This window comes from Galendromus occidentalis, unplaced genomic scaffold, assembly GCF_000255335.2.
Source record: "Galendromus occidentalis unplaced genomic scaffold, Mocc_1.1 scf7180000075580, whole genome shotgun sequence".
Classification (NCBI taxonomy): Eukaryota; Metazoa; Arthropoda; class Arachnida; order Mesostigmata; family Phytoseiidae; genus Galendromus; species Galendromus occidentalis.
Window position 1 is genome coordinate 35,394 of NW_003803570.1, and position 18,757 is coordinate 54,150.

Here is an 18,757-nt window from a genome sequence, read left to right on the forward strand (position 1 = left end):
GATATCGAATTAAGCTCCTCCTCTTCCTCCCCCTCCCCCATTCAGTTCCGGACGACTGTCAAGTCGATGGAGATTGTCTCGGCCACGAAGTATGTCGCCATCAGCCGGAAGGTAACAAATGCGTCGACGTTTGCGTGTCCCAACAATGCGCACCGAACGCGAGGTGTCACGCCGTCAACCACCGAGCCAACTGCGTCTGTCGGGAATCCTTCTTCGGTAACCCCAACGACCAGAACCGAGGCTGTCAGCCGATCCTCGACAACTGCCTCCACGATGCCGATTGTCCGGAATTCGAGAGATGTCTGCCCAACTCCCAAGGCATCAGAAACTGCACGGACACCTGCATCAAAACCCGATGTGGGCCCCACGCCCACTGTATCGGGAGGGATCACCGACCGGAATGCGTTTGCCGGGAAGGGTTCGCGGGAAATCCCGCCGAGTTCTCGATCGGCTGTCAGGAGATTCGACTGGACACCTGCAACACGAACATCGATTGCAAACCGTTCCAGGCGTGCAAAGTCACGCCCGTCGGCGTCCGTGACTGCGTGGACGTCTGCAGCGAGAAACGTTGTGGTCTCAACGCGAACTGTTTCGCTCAATCGCACCAGGCGTTCTGCGAATGTCTTCCCGGATTCGCCGGAAATCCAACCGACACGGTCAGAGGCTGTCAACGGCATCTCTGCAATCAAGACGCTGATTGTGGCGATCCCGACGCTTGTACTCTGACCCGGGTCGGAATCCGAAACTGTACCGACGTGTGTTTGGACAAGAGATGCGGCCCCAACTCGGATTGTATCGGCAACGGTCATCGCGCGACTTGCGTCTGCCGTCCCGGCTTCGAAGGAATTCCTGACGACATCCGTGAAGGCTGCATTCGTAAGTGCACGTGTTCCGCGGGTCATTTTCTTGCTGACTGATTACGAATAAAACCTCGCCGGACTCGATTTTGGCTGATTGACGTCATCGCAGCTTTCGATTTGACGGGCGGGAGACCCCTATTCGGTCTCGCATCCCGTGCCCCCCGACAGCTAAAGAGCTGAACTTGTGATTTTCTTTTGAAGCTTCGCCGAAATGCCGAACCAACAGCGACTGCCGAAACGACGAAATCTGCAGCGTTGACTCGACGGGTATCAAAGCGTGCCTCATTGGATGCTCGACCGTGCTATGTGGACAGAACACCAACTGCAGGACCGATAATCACATCGTAGAATGCAGGTGCCACGAAACTTTCGTCGGCGATCCTTACAACCGTGAAACCGGCTGTACACGTAAGTGAAATTCGAGTCCGGAACGCCGGCACGGGAGCCGCCGACAGTCGGTGTCACCAGTCGCTTCGTCTCGTGCCTCGAATACTTGGATTTGGGAATAAGAGAATTTATTCGATTTCCAGCCGTGCCTGAGCGTTGTTACACCGACCACGACTGCCCATCCATAGCGACCTGCAAGAAAGGTCACGACGGCAAAAACGACTGCTTCGGTGAGTTCGAAATACTCAACGTGGGTCGCGTAGGAAGAGAGAGAGAGCTAGATTTAGTCTGCCGAAGCCCCTCAGTTACGTCAGCGATCTCATGGTGGAGCGATCTCGGTGGCCATCGATCACGCCTAGCGCTTGTAAAAAGTTCCCATAGCGATGAGATCTCACGATTAGATGATCCTGTATCTTTCCATGGTGCATTTGATGCAACACCCTATTGGAACTTCCCTATCCGTTGCACTGTTCTTGTTTTCGACCGGGTAGTCTCGGGAATAGCGTGAATATGGAGCTCGCGAGTCTTCCCGGGGACTAGGACGCGCCTGTCCCGGGAAAAACTCCCGTCCGATGCTTAGGCGGCTCGCCAGTAGAGGCTCAGTTGAGTAATCACTCAATTCATTAAAATGTTACAGATGCCTGCGACGGATACCAGTGTGCGGAGGGAGCTTGTTGCGTAGCCATCAACCACAGACCTACCTGCGAGTGCAGGCCCGGACTCATCGGCGATCCTCTCGTCCGCGGCTGCCGAAGTGAGTTATTGTCTTGAAGTTTTTTGCAAGCATTCGACTTTCCTCATTCATCATACGGCGAAAATTATCTCTCTGGGAGAGTGCCCGAAATAATTTCTGTATTGGCGTGACTTTTTTTGTCTTTTCTTTTTTTTCGTTCGATTCCCCCGCCAAGTCCGGGAACCGATCGAAAAAATGCCACAATCGACCATCATTGAACTACAACACGGATTCCGCTGGATTTCAGACCCCGACGAGTGTGACCGAGACACCGACTGCGCCGACGATCTCATCTGTCGACCCGACTTGGCCGGATGTCGAAAATGCGTCCCGGTTTGCGTGTACGAGAAATGCGGACCTCATTCGATCTGCGTCGGAATCCGACACAAGGCTCACTGCAGCTGCGAGCCCGGTTTCGAGGGCGATCCCTACAATCCGGGAAGCGGCTGCAAAGTACTCGCCCCGGTCGTCGAGGGCTGCCAAGTGAACGAGGACTGCGCTCAGACCGAGATCTGTATCCGCGGGAACCGATGCGTCCAAGCCTGTGACCGCAGGCAGTGCGGTCCGAATTCCGTTTGTCACGCGTTCAACCACCGTGCCCAATGCAACTGTCTCGAAGGGTTCAGAGGCGACCCCGATAACCCGATCAACGGCTGCCGCCGAAAAGACGAATGCCAAGTTGATTTCGACTGTCCGAACATCCATGACGTGTGTCGCGCGGACAACACCGGCGAACGTCGGTGCGTGAACGCCTGCCGTTACAACAAATGCGGCTTCAACACGAGATGCATTCCCGGCGAGCACAACTACCACTGCGAGTGCATCGAGAGCCACGTCCGGGATCCCGGAAATCTGTTCGCGTGCGTCCCCCGTGCTATAGATGAATGCAGGAACCATACCATGTGCCCCAGTACCGCCCAGTGCCTACCGAACTCACTCGGCGTGTTCCGCTGCGCAGAGGTATGCATCAGCTTCAGCTGCACGCCTGACGCCGATTGCATTCCTCTAAACCACATGGGACGTTGCAAATGCCGCGAAGGATACACCGGAGACCCGAACAGCAGAGACGGCTGCCGGACCATCCCGGAGCCCGAATGCATCAGCCATTCCGACTGCGCCCTGCCGACCCAGGTCTGCCAGTTCGACGAGCACTACGGCGAACGACGCTGCCAGGACGGCTGCCGTTTCCTCAAGTGCGGCCCGAGAGCCATCTGCGTCGTCGACAACCACCTGCCCAAATGCGCGTGTCCCCACGGAAACTACATCGGCGACCCGTACGACCAACGTGACGGCTGCCGTCAAGTCGAATGTCTCAAGGACGAGGACTGCCATCCGAAGAAGGCGTGCTTCCCGACGTTCTACTGCGAGGATCCTTGCGTCGACGGTTGCGGAATCAACGCCGCCTGCGTCGCCCAGAACCACCAACGTATCTGTCATTGCCGACCCGGCTACACCGGAGACCCGCTGGTCCGCTGCGAAGAAATCCACTTCTGCAGCTCGAGCCCTTGCCACTCGTCTGCCAAGTGCATCGACACGCCCGGAGGCTACGAGTGCATCTGCCAGAACGGTTTCATCGGGGATCCGTACCGTCAGGGATGCCGTCATCCGAACTCGTGCCCCAACGGCAACGGGGACTGCCCCGGACACCTGGCCTGTTTCCCCGACCACAAGAATTCGCCCATGTGCCAGAACCCCTGCGACCACTTCTCGTGCGGACCGAACACCCAATGCCGACCGGACAACAAACACGGCGCCGTCTGCGAGTGCCTGAGCTATTTCCGAGGCGACCCCGCCTCGGGCTGCGTCCGAGAGTCGTTCGGATGCTTCCACGACTCCGACTGCGCCAACGGATACGTGTGCATCGACGCGCAGTGCCGACTGGCGTGCAGCCGCGAGAGCGATTGCGCCGTTGGGGAGAAGTGCGTCGGCTCGCGATGCGTCCACATGTGCTACGGAAACGGCGACTGCCCGCCCAAGGAGGCGTGCTGCTCCGGCGGATACTGCCAGATCGGATGTCGATCGAACGCCGACTGTTCCTCAGAGGAGACCTGCAGCCAGAACCGTTGCCAGAACCCGTGCCTCATCAAAGGTCTGTGCGGCCCCAACGCCATCTGTACGGTGAGGAACCACGAGGCCTACTGTTCGTGCGGTGACGGCCTCGTCGGTAACCCCACACCTCAGATCGGCTGCACGAGGGCCGTGCTCACCTGCACAGGACGTGGTAGAGGCGACTGTCCTAGCGGTCTGTCTTGCTTTGAGAATCGTTGCCGTGCCACCTGCAGCGGCTGTATCGTCGGCGAAGCGTGCGTCCGTGACTTCTGCATGTCGTCGTGCGCCGGCGACAGCGAATGCCCCGCGGGAGAGCTCTGTATCCATGGCCACTGTCAGTTCGGATGCCGAACCGATAACGACTGCCAGGTGCACCAGGTCTGCTCGCTCAACAACTGTCACTGCAAACCGGGCTTCAGGGAGACGCCGTACGGCTGCGAAGACATCGATGAGTGTCTCGAACAGCCCTGCCACAAGAGCGCCATCTGCCAGAATTCCCTCGGCAGCTTCTCGTGCCGCTGCCCCGAAGGATTCATCGGGGACGGCTTCATCAAATGCTCGAACCCGGGAGAGTGTCCCCGGGGAGACGTCGACTGCCCGCAGCACGCGGCCTGCGACCGAACCGGAATCACCAGGTGCGTCGACCCGTGCGCCAACGACCCATGCGGACCGTACGCGATCTGCTCCGTCATCAACCACCGCCGTCAATGCAATTGCCCCAAGACCGGACTGTTCACCGGAGATCCGTACGACAGGAACCGCGGCTGTATCGCCGTGGACTGTCTCGCCGATACCGATTGCCATCTGTCCGAGCACTGCGTCAACTTCGTCTGTCAGAGCCCTTGCGATAATCTAAACTGCGGAGCTCACGGAACTTGCGTCGTCAGGAACCGTCAGGCCTCCTGTGAATGCGACCGAGGGTTCGAAAACCAGGGCTCTCTGCTCTGCGTCGATGTCGACGAATGCGCCAACCAGCCTTGTCACTACACCGCGCTCTGCGACAACATCGTCGGCGGCTACAGCTGCAGGTGCCCGCCGCAGCTGGTCGGAGATCCTTTCGCCAAGGCCGGTCAGCCCGGCTGTCACGACCCGAACATCTGCTACAACGGCAACAGCGACTGTCCGTCGTCGTCCGCCTGTATCGACGTAAAAGGAACGCCGTACTGCAAGGATCCCTGCGAAACGCCGAACACCTGCGGAGGCAACTCCAAGTGCACCTGCATCAACCACCAGCCCGTGTGCACCTGCGCCCCAGGATTCACCGGAAATCCCAAGATCAGGTGCGACGTCGTCGAGTGCATCGCCGACGGAGACTGCCGCGACACGGAAATCTGCGCGCTCAACAAATGCGTCGACGCGTGCCGCAGCAACGGTAACTGCGGAATCAACACCATCTGCGAATCGAAGTCCCACACGGCGGTCTGCAGGTGCAAGGACGGATTCCGAGGCAACCCGAGCACCGGATGCATCAAGGACATTCCCTGCGACCACGACGACAACTGTCCCATCGGGGAGTTCTGCTACCACGGTCTGTGCAGACTCTACTGCAAGGCGAACCGCGAGTGCGGCAGCAACGAGATCTGCGAGGACGGTCGTTGTCGGGAGGTGTGCCGTTCGAACACCGACTGCCCCGAAGGCTTCCGCTGCGTGCTCGGTAACTGCGAGCCCGCCGATCGCTGTTTCCACGACGGCGAGTGCGGTGAGAGCCGAATCTGTCGCTCGTCGCACCGCGGATACGACAGCTGCCTCGACCCTTGCGAGAACACGCTCTGCGGCCGGAACGCCCTGTGCATCCCGAACAAGCACAGCGCGATCTGCAAATGTCGCGAGGGATTCATCGGCGACCCACTCGACCAGAGGATCGGATGCAAGAAGGCCGAGTGCTTCCACCACGAGGACTGCAGGGACGACCAGATCTGTCACGAGAACAAATGCGTCGATCCTTGCGTGATGCGTCAGGGCTGCGGGGCGAACGCGCACTGTCTCGCGAAACGCCATTCCGCTACATGCACCTGTAGAGAAGGCTACGAAGGCGATCCTGTCGCTGGCTGCGTGCTCATCGACTTCTGCAGAAAAGGCAACCCGTGTCACGCTACGGCGCTCTGCCGAAACCGTTTCGGTGGCGCTCACTGCGAGTGCCCTCCGGACCGTCACATCGGTAACCCCAACGGTCCGCCGGGCTGCCGACATCCGAACGAATGCCCCAACGGCGACGTCGACTGTCCGCCGACGGCCGCCTGCATCAGAGACGGTCCGACGCCGATGTGCAAGTCGCCGTGCAGCGTGCCGCACACCTGCGGTCCGGACGCCATCTGCCGAGTCGATAACCACAAAGCCAGCTGCTATTGCCCGCACGGATTCACCGGCCAACCCTACGATCGTGCAACGGGATGCGTGCGTATTCCGCCGTTCTGCGACGACGATACCTCGTGCCCAGCGCCGCTGGTCTGCGAGAAACGCCGCTGCCGAACGCCGTGCGCCGCCAAAGACGAGTGCGCCACCCGCGAAATCTGCAGTCGCGGTCACTGCATCCAGGGATGTCTGGAGGACCGTGACTGCCTCGACAAGGAGATCTGTCTCGAGAGGAACTGCATCGTCGGCTGCCGCTCGGACTCCGACTGCCGCTACGACGAGGCCTGCGTCCAGAACCAGTGCAAGAACCCCTGCGACAACCCGACCGCCTGCGGAACCAACGCCGAGTGCCAGACGATCCAGCACAGGGCTCAATGCACCTGCCCGCCGCGATTCACCGGAAACGCGCTGGTCTCCTGCGTCCGAGTCTCGGTCTCGTGCCGAACCTCGGTCGAATGCGGCGACCACCAGAACTGCGTGTCGACCAGATGCCGCGTCGAGTGCTCGACCGACGCCGACTGCGCGTTCGGCGAACGGTGCTTCAGCAACAGCTGCTTCATCCTCTGCCGTTCCGACTCCGAATGCTACGACGGAGAGATCTGCGTCGGCAACCGCTGTCAGCTCGGATGTCGATCCAACGAACAGTGCCCCGATCATCTCGCATGCGTCAGCAATCAATGCCGAGACCCCTGCGAGGGACAGGCCACCTGCGGCCCGAACGCCGAGTGCCGGGTCGCCAACCACCGGTCCGTGTGCTCGTGTCCCGCGAACTTCATCGGACGTCCCCATGCGAACGTGGCTTGCGTACGGAAAGCGATCGTCTGCAGCTCGAGCCAGGCGTGCGAGCCCGGAAGCATCTGCTTCTTGGGCTATTGTCGTCTCACCTGCAGCACCAACCAGGACTGCGCTCTGAACGAACGGTGCGTCGACAACCGATGCCACGTGCAGTGCCATCGGGACAAGGAATGTTTCGACTGGGAGATCTGCGAACACAATTTCTGCAAGGTCGGATGTCGTGCTGATACCGATTGCCCGACGAATTTGGCCTGTATCAAGAACCAGTGTACGGATCCCTGCGCGAGTCCAACCGCCTGTGGAACCAACGCCGCCTGTCAAGTGTTCAACCATAGACCCCAATGCTCGTGTCCGGCCGGACTTCGAGGAGAAGCGGAAATCGAATGCGTCCGAAGCTCGATCGACTGTCGGGCGAACGACGACTGCGGAGTCGGCGCTCGCTGCGAGTCGACCATCTGCCGCGTCACCTGCAGCAGCGACAACGAGTGTTTCGATAACGAGCGATGCGTAGAGCGACACTGTAGCCGTAAGTTGATCGTGGCAGCTCTGAACGCTTCCGATAATCGACCCAAATTCTAGTGCATTATTCCATATATTATTATTATCCTTCATCTCTGCGGGCATCATTGTAGAACATTATTATTATTATTATTGGTATAATTTTCCTCCCGTCGCCCCTCTCTCTTTCGTTCGGGCTCCAGCCACCGTGCTGAGGATATTTATCGGATAAATGGGTCGGAATGAGAATTCTCATCGACTCTCTCCTTTCAGTCATCTGCACAGCGGATTCCATTTGCCCGAAAAATCACATCTGCGAAAAAGGACTGTGTCTATGTGAGTATCGATAGTCGCTCGAGAGAGTATTACTTCGAATTGACCATCCAGTCAGCTGTTTTTTCTTTTGTGAACGCGGAGACGAGGCTCCGATTTTACTCGTCCGTTTTTCTTTTTCACTCGGAAGTGTTCTGGCCTCGAGAGTGGACTCCGGTCCAGCAGAAAATAGCATTCGATATTCTTCGATCCTCTGCATGGTTTCAAGCTCTACGATATTTTTTCCAGTCGGTTGCCGATCCGATTACGACTGTCCGAACAGTGAGCAGTGCATCAACAGACAGTGCGTGGATCCCTGCGAGAGCCCAGCGGCGTGCGGACCTCAGGCGAAATGCGAAGCTGTCAACCATCGAGCTCTCTGCAACTGTCTTCCCGGATTCACCGGAGACCCACAGGTGGAATGCTCCAAGGTCGAATGTGTCATCGATTCGGAATGCGCTCTCGGCAAAATCTGCCAGAACTACCGTTGCTACGAAGGCTGTCGATCCGACTCGACGTGCCGCGACGACGAAAGCTGTATCAGTCGACAATGTCAGAACCCGTGCAAATTCATCGGGGCTTGCGGCGCCAACGCGATCTGTGTCACCAAGAGTCACCGTCTCACCTGTAGCTGTCCGCCGAAAACGCTCGGGGATCCGTTCGTCGAGTGCATCAGCGATCCGGACATTTGCAGCAGATCGGACGAGTGCGGAAGAGAGCGATCTTGCGATTCCGGACGCTGCGTACTCAAGGTCGAGTGCAACAGGGATTCCGACTGTCAGCTGGGCCACATCTGCGAGGACCATCGATGCTTCGAAGGCTGTCGAGGAGACGCCAACTGCCCCGTCAACCAAGCCTGCCACAACGGACAGTGCCAGAACCCGTGCTCGATCCGAGGGGCTTGCGGAGTTCACGCCGACTGCCTGCCGGAGAACCACCGCGCGCACTGCTTCTGCCCGCCCAGTCTCACCGGGAACCCTCAGTTCGAATGCAAGAAATCGCAGGACTGCCGCGTCAACGAAGAATGTCAACCCGGTTTCGTCTGCTTGCGCGGAAAATGCGCTCCGGCCGAATTCTGCGCCTCGGACAACGACTGTAACCGCGGAGAAATCTGCGAGAGCACCCGCTGCGTCATCGGGTGCCGCTCGAACAGCGACTGCGACTTTTTCCTCGAATGCCGCGACCGGGTCTGCCAGGACCCATGCGTCCCGGGAGCCTGCGGTATCAACGCCAAATGCCAAGCGCTCGGACACCGGGCCGAGTGCAGATGTCCGCAGAACTTCGAAGGCGACGCCCGCGTTCACTGTAAGGAGATCCAGGTCGAATGCCTCACGGACAGCGACTGCGGACTGGAGAAGTACTGTGTCAGCACACGGTGCATCTTCGGCTGCCGCGTCGACGAGCACTGTCCGTTCGATAAGGCCTGCGTCCAGGGCTCGTGCAGGAACCCGTGCAGCGTGCCCGGCGCCTGCGGGATCAACGCCCTCTGCCGGCCCCACCACCACCGAGCGGTGTGCACGTGTCCCCACGAGAAGATCGGGGATCCTCGCGTGCAGTGCTCGGCGAAGATCGTCGTCCACGAAATCAGAACCGAGTGCTCGACCGACCACCCGTGCGCGATCGGTTTCATCTGCCGCAACCACCACTGCATCGCCGATGGCTGCTCCCACGACTCCGCCTGCAATCCGGGAGAGATCTGTGAACGCAGAAAATGCATTCTCGGCTGCCGAAGGGACTCCGACTGCACGTTCGACAAGGCGTGCATCAACACCCGCTGCACGAACCCCTGTTCCGTCCAGAACTCGTGCGGTATCAACGCCGACTGCCGACCCGTCGTCCATCGGCCCGTCTGCTCCTGTCTGTCGGGATTCGAAGGAAATCCGTACGATTACTGCAGCAGGCCCGAGATCCGACTGCCTCCTCCCGAGTGCACGAGGGATCCCGACTGCATGCTCGGCAAGATCTGCGACAGCCAACACTGTGTTGAAGGTTGCCGTACCGACGAGAACTGTCCGTTCGACCGGGCCTGCTATTCGCGGTCGTGCCAGAATCCGTGCGCTCAACCCCACGCGTGCGGAAAAGGAGCGAAGTGTCTCGCGGTCGCCCATCGACCCGTATGCACCTGCCCCGCGGGTCTCTCCGGGGACCCGGCGTTCGAATGCATCGTACCCACCCAGGAGTTCTGCTTCCACGACGCCGATTGTCCGCTGGGACGGATTTGTGAGAAGGGCTTCTGCGTGGACGCCTGTCGAACCGACGACGCCTGCTCCTACGATCAGGCTTGTATCAGGAACCGCTGTCAGAACCCGTGCAGTTTCGAGAACGTCTGCGGTCTCAACGCCGACTGCAAGGCGGCCAACCACAAAGCCGTCTGCCTCTGCACCCCGGGCCTCACGGGAGACCCGCTCGAACATTGTATCGAGGTCCGCGAAGTCGGATGTCACCACGACCGCGAGTGTCCTTTCGGTCAGATCTGTACCAACAAGGATTGCGTCGAAGGATGCCGGACCGACGATCACTGTTCTCCTGTCGAGTCCTGCTACAGAGGGAAGTGCGCGAATCTGTGCAAACTCACCGGAACCTGCGGAACCGGAGCCACCTGTGTCATGGAAGCCCACAGACCCGTCTGCTCGTGCGATCCTGGTTACATCGGCGATCCGAGATTCGAATGCCGTTTGGCCCCGCCCGAACCGCCGAAGGAGTGCGAGATCGATTCAGAATGCCAGCTGCGACACATTTGCGAATCGCATAAATGCGTCTGTGAGTACTACATACGTTCGACGGTTTGATTTTCGCCTGCAAGGGTCTGAACCGATTCAGATTCAGGCTCTAGTTGAAGATTTCACCGAAAACCATTTTCTTCCGTTGTCAAACCGCTCGTTGCATGGATTCGTACTTCGTTCAGCACTTTTTATTTATTTTCCTTCTGTTGTGATTTTTAACATTTCACGTTTTTTTTCGCAGTCGGTTGCCGTTCCGACCAGAGATGCGGTCTCGACGAGGCCTGTATCAACGGAATCTGCCAGAACCCGTGCTCCGTGTTCGGAGCTTGCGGACGAAACGCTCTCTGTACTCCTGTCAACCATCACGCCGACTGCGTCTGCTTACCTGGTCACCGCGGGAACCCGAACGTGGTCTGCGTGAAAGACGAGCCCAAACCCGAGTGCACTCGCGACATCGAATGCCCTCTCGGATTCATCTGCGAGAACCAGCGATGCATCGGTGAGTATCGATAACCGTCGTCGTCGTCCTTGTCCATCCGTGTGCGGGACTCCTCGTCGAGGAGTTCGAACTCCATCTTCTCCTGTCGACGCGTGCGGGCTCTGACCGCTCGATTCTGATCTATTCCAGAGGGATGTCGTCACGACAACAACTGCGCCGACGATCGGGCTTGCATCAACGGACAATGCGAGCTCGTCTGTCGCTTGCCCAACGCGTGCGGAATCAACGCGTTGTGTCAGCCGAGAAACCACCACGCGATCTGCTCGTGCCCGCCAGGATTCCAAGGAGATCCTCAGACGGACTGCAAAGAAGTCAGAGAACCGGGAGGATGTCTACACGATAGCGACTGCGCCGTCGGGTTGCTCTGCGAGAACGGCGTCTGCATCCCGGGATGCAGGACCGACCACCACTGCGGTTTCCTCCAGGCGTGCATCCGTCACACGTGTCAGGACCCATGCAAGCAATACGGCGCGTGTGGGCTGAACGCCGTGTGTCGCGCCTGGAACCACGACCGCATCTGCAGCTGTCTGCCCGAATTCACCGGAGATCCCAAGCACCACTGCGTCAAAGTGCTCCCGCCGCCACCGGAGTGCGTCCGGGACGAAGAATGCCACTACGGGAGAATCTGCGAACTGAACAAATGCATCGTCGGATGCCGGACCGACGTCAACTGTCCCGTCGATGAACAGTGTCTCAACCGTCAATGCGCCAACCCGTGTCTACGATCAGGAGTTTGTGGACGAAACGCTCTCTGCTCTGCGGTACAGCATCGCGAACTGTGCACCTGCGATCCTGGCTTCACTGGAGATCCAATCGTTGCATGCGAAAAGGTGCCCGACGGATTTTGCCGACGCGACGAAGAATGCGGATACGGCGAAATCTGTCACGCCTCGCGCTGCATACCTGGATGCCGAACTCACAGCCAGTGTTCGTTCGACAAGGCGTGCATCAACCGTCTTTGTCAGGACCCTTGCCTCATCGGCGGGGTCTGCGGCAGCAACACGAAATGTCACGCCGCCAACCACGAGGCGATCTGCAACTGCTTGCCCGGGTACACGGGAGATCCGCTGTCTCGGTGCGATCTCGTCCCGAAACCGGAATGCTACCAAGACCTCGACTGCGGAAAAGGCTACGTCTGTCACGACGGCTTCTGCAAGGACATCAACGAGTGTCTGCACGGCCGCGGTCCCTGTGGACACGGCGCCATCTGCAGCAACCTGCCCGGTAGCTTCCAATGTACCTGTCCAAGCGGACTCATCGGAGACCCTTACCACGAGCGCTGTAGGCAGAGAATTGAGGGTTGCACAAGAGACGATCAATGCAAGGACTACGAAGCGTGCGACCGGATCACCGAACAATGCTATGACGTCTGTCACAAGCCCGGAGTCTGCGGACGGGGCGCCGAATGCCGCGGCGTCCACCACCGCGCCGAGTGCGTCTGCCCGAGCGGACTCCGCGGCAACCCACACGTCGAATGCACCATTGCCAGAGGCTGCGTACACCATCACGAGTGTCCGGGCAATCTGCAGTGTCTCGGCGAGTACTGCGGATGCCCGCGGCCGTTCCAGCAACGGAGCTTCTTCTGTATCCTCACCTCGCACAACTGCACCACCACCGATCCGTGCACCGAAAACCAGGAATGCATCTACGACGGGCCTGTTCATCACGGTTTTTGCGTCTGTCCCCGAGGCTTCGTGCTCATGCCGAACGGGATCTGCCGCGACATCAACGAATGCGACCAGCTGCCGTTCCCCTGCGCCAGCGGGGCCCAGTGCTACAACAAGGTCGGATCCTTCGAGTGTGTATGCCCACCGGGAACAAACGGAGAACCCTACCACGCGGGCTGCGAGCCGCCCAAGGGAGAATGCACCACCGATAACGACTGTCCAGACCACAAGGCTTGCGACGTTTCCATTCTCAAGTGCTACGACCCCTGCCTGGCACCCGACGCCTGTGGCCACAACGCACGCTGTCGAGCGACCAGCCACAAGGCGCAGTGCGAGTGCCCGGCGGGCCACACCGGAAACCCCAAAGTCCACTGCCACAAGCTCATTGGATGCCCTCACGAGTTCCAATGTCCCGGCAACCTTCTGTGTCTGGACGGCTACTGCGGCTGTCCTCCTGAATTCCAGCGACGACTCGACTACTGTTTCAGGACAAGCCACAACTGCACCACGACGAACCCTTGCGACCGACATAACGAAGAGTGCGTTTACGTCGGCCGTCAGGATGGCTTCTGCGTTTGTCCCCGCGGTTTCCGCATCACGCCCAATGACGATTGCGTCGACATAAACGAATGCGTCGAGATCACACCTTGCGGCAGAGCGGCCGACTGCGTCAATCTGCCCGGAAGCTACGAGTGCGGCTGCCCGCCCGACCACGAGGGCGACGCCTACAAGGGCGAATGCCTCCGGCTGGCGCCGCCCAAGCCTCGCTGCGCCGTCGACGACGACTGCCCGCAACACGAGGCCTGCGACAGATCGATCCCCGATTGCATCGATCCATGCCTCAAAGACCAATGCGGCGTCGACGCCATCTGCCGCGTGCAGAACCATCGGCACAGCTGCAGCTGCCCGCCCGGCTACACCGGCGATCCGCTGGTGCGCTGCGTGAAGATCGAAATCTGCGGCATCGACTACAACTGTCCCGGCAACCTGATCTGCCTCGACGATCGCACCTGCGGCTGTCCTCCGAGCCTCGAACGACGTGGGGACTTCTGTATCGCGGAATCGCGAAACTGCACCACCACCAATCCTTGCCACAAGAACGAGGACTGTATCTACGTCGGACCGAAGGACGGCTTCTGCGTGTGCCCTCGCGGATTCAGACATCAGGCCGATTTCAGATGCGTCGACATCAACGAGTGCATCGAGCTGCCCGACCCGTGCGCCAAGAACGCGCTCTGCAACAACACGCAGGGCGGCTACGACTGCCATTGCCCGCCGGGAACCGTAGGCGACGCCTACATCCGAGGCTGCGAGAAGCTCGAGGAGGGCTGCAAGAGCAACGACGACTGCCCCAACGATAAGATCTGCGATTTCGGAACGAAGCAGTGCATTTCCCCGTGCTTCGTCTGCGGACCGTCCGCCATCTGCACCGTCACGAACCACGTGGCGCTGTGCACGTGTCCGCCAGATTTCATCGGAGACCCGTACGACAAGATCCACGGCTGCTACGTACCGCCGCCCCAGCGAACCGAGCCGCCGGTGCAGGACACCCCGCCCGGTGGGCTGGACGTCATGTGTCTCGCCGACGGCGTGCAGGTGCTCATATCTCTGGACAACTTCAACGGAGTCGTTTACGTTAAGGGACACAGTCAAGATGAAAGCTGTCGACGAATCATCGCGAACAGCAACGCCCGCGAAACGGTCGACTTCAAGGTTCTGTTCAACTCATGCGGTCTGGTCCACATCAACGGCGAGGCGTCGTTCGTTCTAGTCATTCAGAAACATCCTAAACTTGTTACATATCGGGCACGAGCTTATCACATCAAATGCGTCTACAACACCGGTGAACGGACCGTGACGCTCGGCTTCAACGTCAGCATGATCACGACGTCGGGAACGATTTCCAATACCGGACCACCTCCCACGTGTCACATGCAGATCTGCACTGTCGACGGAAAGGAAGTCTCCCAGGCCGAGATCGGAGATGACCTCCTGCTCAAGGTCACCGTTCAACCCCACGGTAAGTTTTTCCACCGCTTCCCTCCTCTAGTTGCGATCACCTGGTTCGATTAGACATTCGTTTGCCGTTTGCCGCGTCTTTCCTTCTTAAACCCCCATTGCGTACACTCGTCCCCTCGATCGTTTTCTTCGTCCCGGCGTCGTTCTCCGTCCTCCTCCTCCTCCTCCTCCTCCTCCTCCCGAAATCCCCGGGGGAAGATTCCCATGGCAGCAGCAAGCTCCAATGATGACGTACTGTATTTTTTTCCCCTGATTTTCTTCACTCAAATTCGATTCCCCCCGCAGAAATCTACGGTGGATTCGCTCGAGGCTGCATCGCCAAAACGATGGAAGACGACGAAGAAGTTCAGTACGAGGTCACCGACAACAACGGATGCGCCACCGACACGTCCATATTCGACAACTGGAGTTACGATCCCGAGACCAAAGTGCTCATGGCTAGATTCAATGCTTTCAAATTCCCATCGAGCAACAACCTGCGCTTCCAGTGCAGCATCCGAGTCTGCTTTGGCTCTTGTCCTCCGGTTCATTGCCAAGGCGTTGACGCATTCGGTCGAAGACGTCGTCGAAGGCGGCAAGTCGCCGGCGGATCAGACCTCAATCCGGGATCCATCGGATTCCAGGAAGGAACGCTCCGGGAGGAAATTCAGGTTCAATCGAACGCGATTCTAACCTTCGAGAAGAAGGAAAATCAAATCGGACCTCTACAAGAGCTGAACGAAGGCCCTGCCATCGAGGAAATCGACACGGTGTGCCTTCCGAAACTCGGTCTGCTGATTTCGTTGATTTTAACGACTCTTCTCGCGCTCGTGGTCGTCGCCGTAGCGATCTCCTGCTGGCTGATGGCCTACAGACGGCGGACCCGCTCCCCCGGACCGCTACCACATCCCGCGGAGTTCCCCAATCCCTTGTACACCACTCCCGAACCAACCATTGCCGAACCAGCTCCAGATTACTACCAAGCGCCTTCCAGGCTACACTCGAGGCTCCGTTGAGAAGATGAACGGAGACCGAAACGGCAGTCTGTGAACGGTGACTCGACAGTCAGGAGCTGTGCAAAGTTCCGTGAGTTGGTTCACATCAATGTGTCTGAGTGTACAAAGCATAAAATCGATTCAAATCATCAGCCAAAGCTTTAAGGGTTAAGATGTGTTAATAATTAGATTGCCATCGACATTCCATAAGCAACTTCTAGGTAGATAAGTTTGAATTATTACGTGACGAGTTGAGAGAGCATCAGGCCGCGACAGAGGACGCGAAACGACGCTGACGGCCGAAAGCTTTCGAGTATATCATTCATGAAGAAAAATGAGCTGCCGTCAACGCAAGTCTGTTCGCTCGTGTAAAGATTGTGGTCGTTCCCTTGTGACGTGGGCGGACATGGGACAAAACGATTGCGCCGACTCGTAGAGTGTATTAGTTATTTATTCTACGCGAGACGTGCGAGAACTCGACCCGTACCCTTCACTGACGACTGCTTCCCTGAAGTGCCAAACTCCGGAGCCGGATCTACGCCCATCTCTCACCACCTCGACCCCACCTAGCTCAAATATATTTATTTATCGAAGCACATCGAATATCGAATGCGAGTTCGCGGAAACTCGAGAGTAGCGGATCAAGAGGGAGGAGAGAGACGAAAGAGAATAGAATCTTCGAAGGAAACGAACCGGTCGCCGGAGAAACGGGAACAGACGAAGCTTGACTAGGAGAGTCTTCGCATGAATCGACCGAATCGACCACACTAATCTTGTGATAAAGCTTTGAATAATTTCGTCGAGATCGGACGAAACGGGAGCGTCACTCCCGTCAGTGAACGATCGACATTGGGAATTTGCTTCTAAGTAGTAACTCTTTTAGAGCCGGCCTTTCGCAGAACTAACGAAGCGAGATTCAATTTTTTTTCGTGTAGTCGCTTTATCATTTCTTTCTTTTTTTCCCTTTCAAAGAGCGAGATGAGATATATACTCTACTATTTATGAGATCGTGTGAAAGTAATAGGAAGTAATAATTAAGACAATGGAATCTACGACTGAATATCTGATAATAAATGGATCGAATTCAGATACGAACCGTTCTCGTTCCTCCAGCGTATCCGACGGGAGGTCACGCATTCACGGAATGCCTCGAAGCTTTCCTCGCTTGTGGGTCTAGGCGCGGGAACCCTGATGGGCTTGCAGCTGCAAAGTGCCGGTGACGGTGAGTCCCAGCCATGAATCAGAGATTTGGAGTTGCCTCACCAGGCGAGCTCGTCGCCGGAGCCCCGTCTGCGGAGGCGAGGGCTCCTCCTCTGACAATCGCCGCCTCTATTCTCCCGTTCATGAACATTGCGGAACGAGTTCTGTTGCGAGCGGCTATCCTCCATGTTCCAAATTTGGACCTTGTCCACGAAAAGTTGTCCAAGCGAATCGGTGTCTGATTCAGGGGATGCTTAGAGAGGCTGCCTAAAGCTTACGGATTCAATATCCTGCTTGTTTTCCGTAAACAAGTATATCATCCAGGTGTATGACTTTTCAAGTTTGCAGACGAGGAAAAAACATTCACCGACAGTTGTGAACGGCCTCGAGCACCATGTTGAGTCCAGAGACTCCCGCCTGTTCTCGGTGGCAGCTCTGTCAATTCATTCCAATCCGAATTCTCCGATTATCCTCGTCGGAGAGGTGGAAGACCCCGACCGATTGCAAGCACGAGTGCAACAGCAGAATCGACTCAGCCGAATCTCTCGTCCAATTAGATCTCACTTCCGCGAGAGCGTGGGTCGATTCGCTCGCCTCCGCGGTATATTGATGTCATACGGTATTTTATGACGTTCGGCTTCGGCTCTCGGAACTCTCCAACAAGCCGAACTCGATTAGTTCGAGGTAATAAACGGAGGGGGAATTGACTTCTGACTAATCAATGAGAAAGATTGCCGAGACCTCTTGACGATAATGTACCACCGCTGATTGCCGTTCACGTCGGCGCTCATATCCAAGGAGACCAAGATTCACCGGGGTGATTGTTCGCCACCTGTTTCCCATCCTGAGTGAGCGAGACTTGATAAGTCCTGGGTTTGAAGTTCTCCTGTTCACATCTATGTACAACTACGCCGATTCGGGAATTTTCTCGCTGGTCATATTCCGTCTTCAGGTACATAGTAAGGGACGAGGTACTGGCGTGGCTTGAGGCTCCAATTCGAAATTTCCGCTTCCGACCGCCGCGCCGGTCACTGAGGAATGAATGACATAAGAAGCAGAATTCTCAAGGGACGTGCGGTTCTGGCTGGGTTTCTTTCCAGCACTTTCTCGAGACTCAGCGTCCAATTTGGAAGCTTGAACTGCCAAAGGATCGCAGAGGCCGGGTTGGCACTGACTTCATTCTATACAACGCTACGCGGATTCCATATCGCTTCCGAGGCGCGCGATTAGCTCCCATCCCCGCCACGCCATTAGTTTTGTGAGGGGGCATATTCTCGATCCAATGGAAGCGGAAATCACATCCGCACATCAATGAAGCGAGCAGCGGATTAGCATCAGACTTTTACTGGTGGTCCGGGGGAACCACTCTACCGAATAACGACGAAACGGCTACAACTCGCGTCATCGAAATCATGGGATGCGCGGAAAAGACGTCACATGGGGGAGACGTCGAATGTGGCGATTGGCTCTTCATTCATATATTTTTTGTGCGATTTCATGAATAACTGCTCGCTCGGAAGGCAATCTCACTTGTTCGTCCACCAGTCGGACAGGCCTTCATTCTCTCCGGAAAGGAATGTTTGCCCTCCTACCCAATAGTAGGCTTATGGCGAAGGGACTCATGACATTCCTCAAGAGGCTACCTACGTTTCCTTGAAGAGTCTGTGAAGCGATGAGAACGAGGTCGAG

General features: G+C 57.5%; 1 protein-coding gene across 1 annotated transcript in view; it reads left to right on the forward strand.

The window, feature by feature from the left end:
* Positions 1 to 15,889, forward strand: part of LOC100899946 (uncharacterized) — a gene marked incomplete at its 5' end in the record, with an annotated part of 51,175 nt that extends 35,286 nt beyond the window's left edge. Inside the window, 10 exons of the mRNA XM_029111536.1 lie at positions 46 to 876; positions 1,062 to 1,268; positions 1,391 to 1,477; positions 1,885 to 2,001; positions 2,228 to 7,702; positions 7,948 to 8,010; positions 8,236 to 10,746; positions 10,951 to 11,208; positions 11,338 to 14,895; positions 15,180 to 15,889. Coding sequence (XP_028967369.1) covers positions 46 to 876; positions 1,062 to 1,268; positions 1,391 to 1,477; positions 1,885 to 2,001; positions 2,228 to 7,702; positions 7,948 to 8,010; positions 8,236 to 10,746; positions 10,951 to 11,208; positions 11,338 to 14,895; positions 15,180 to 15,889 — 13,817 coding nt within the window. The remainder of the gene's footprint in view (positions 1 to 45; positions 877 to 1,061; positions 1,269 to 1,390; positions 1,478 to 1,884; positions 2,002 to 2,227; positions 7,703 to 7,947; positions 8,011 to 8,235; positions 10,747 to 10,950; positions 11,209 to 11,337; positions 14,896 to 15,179) is intronic.
* Positions 15,890 to 18,757: the final 2,868 nt, after the last annotated feature.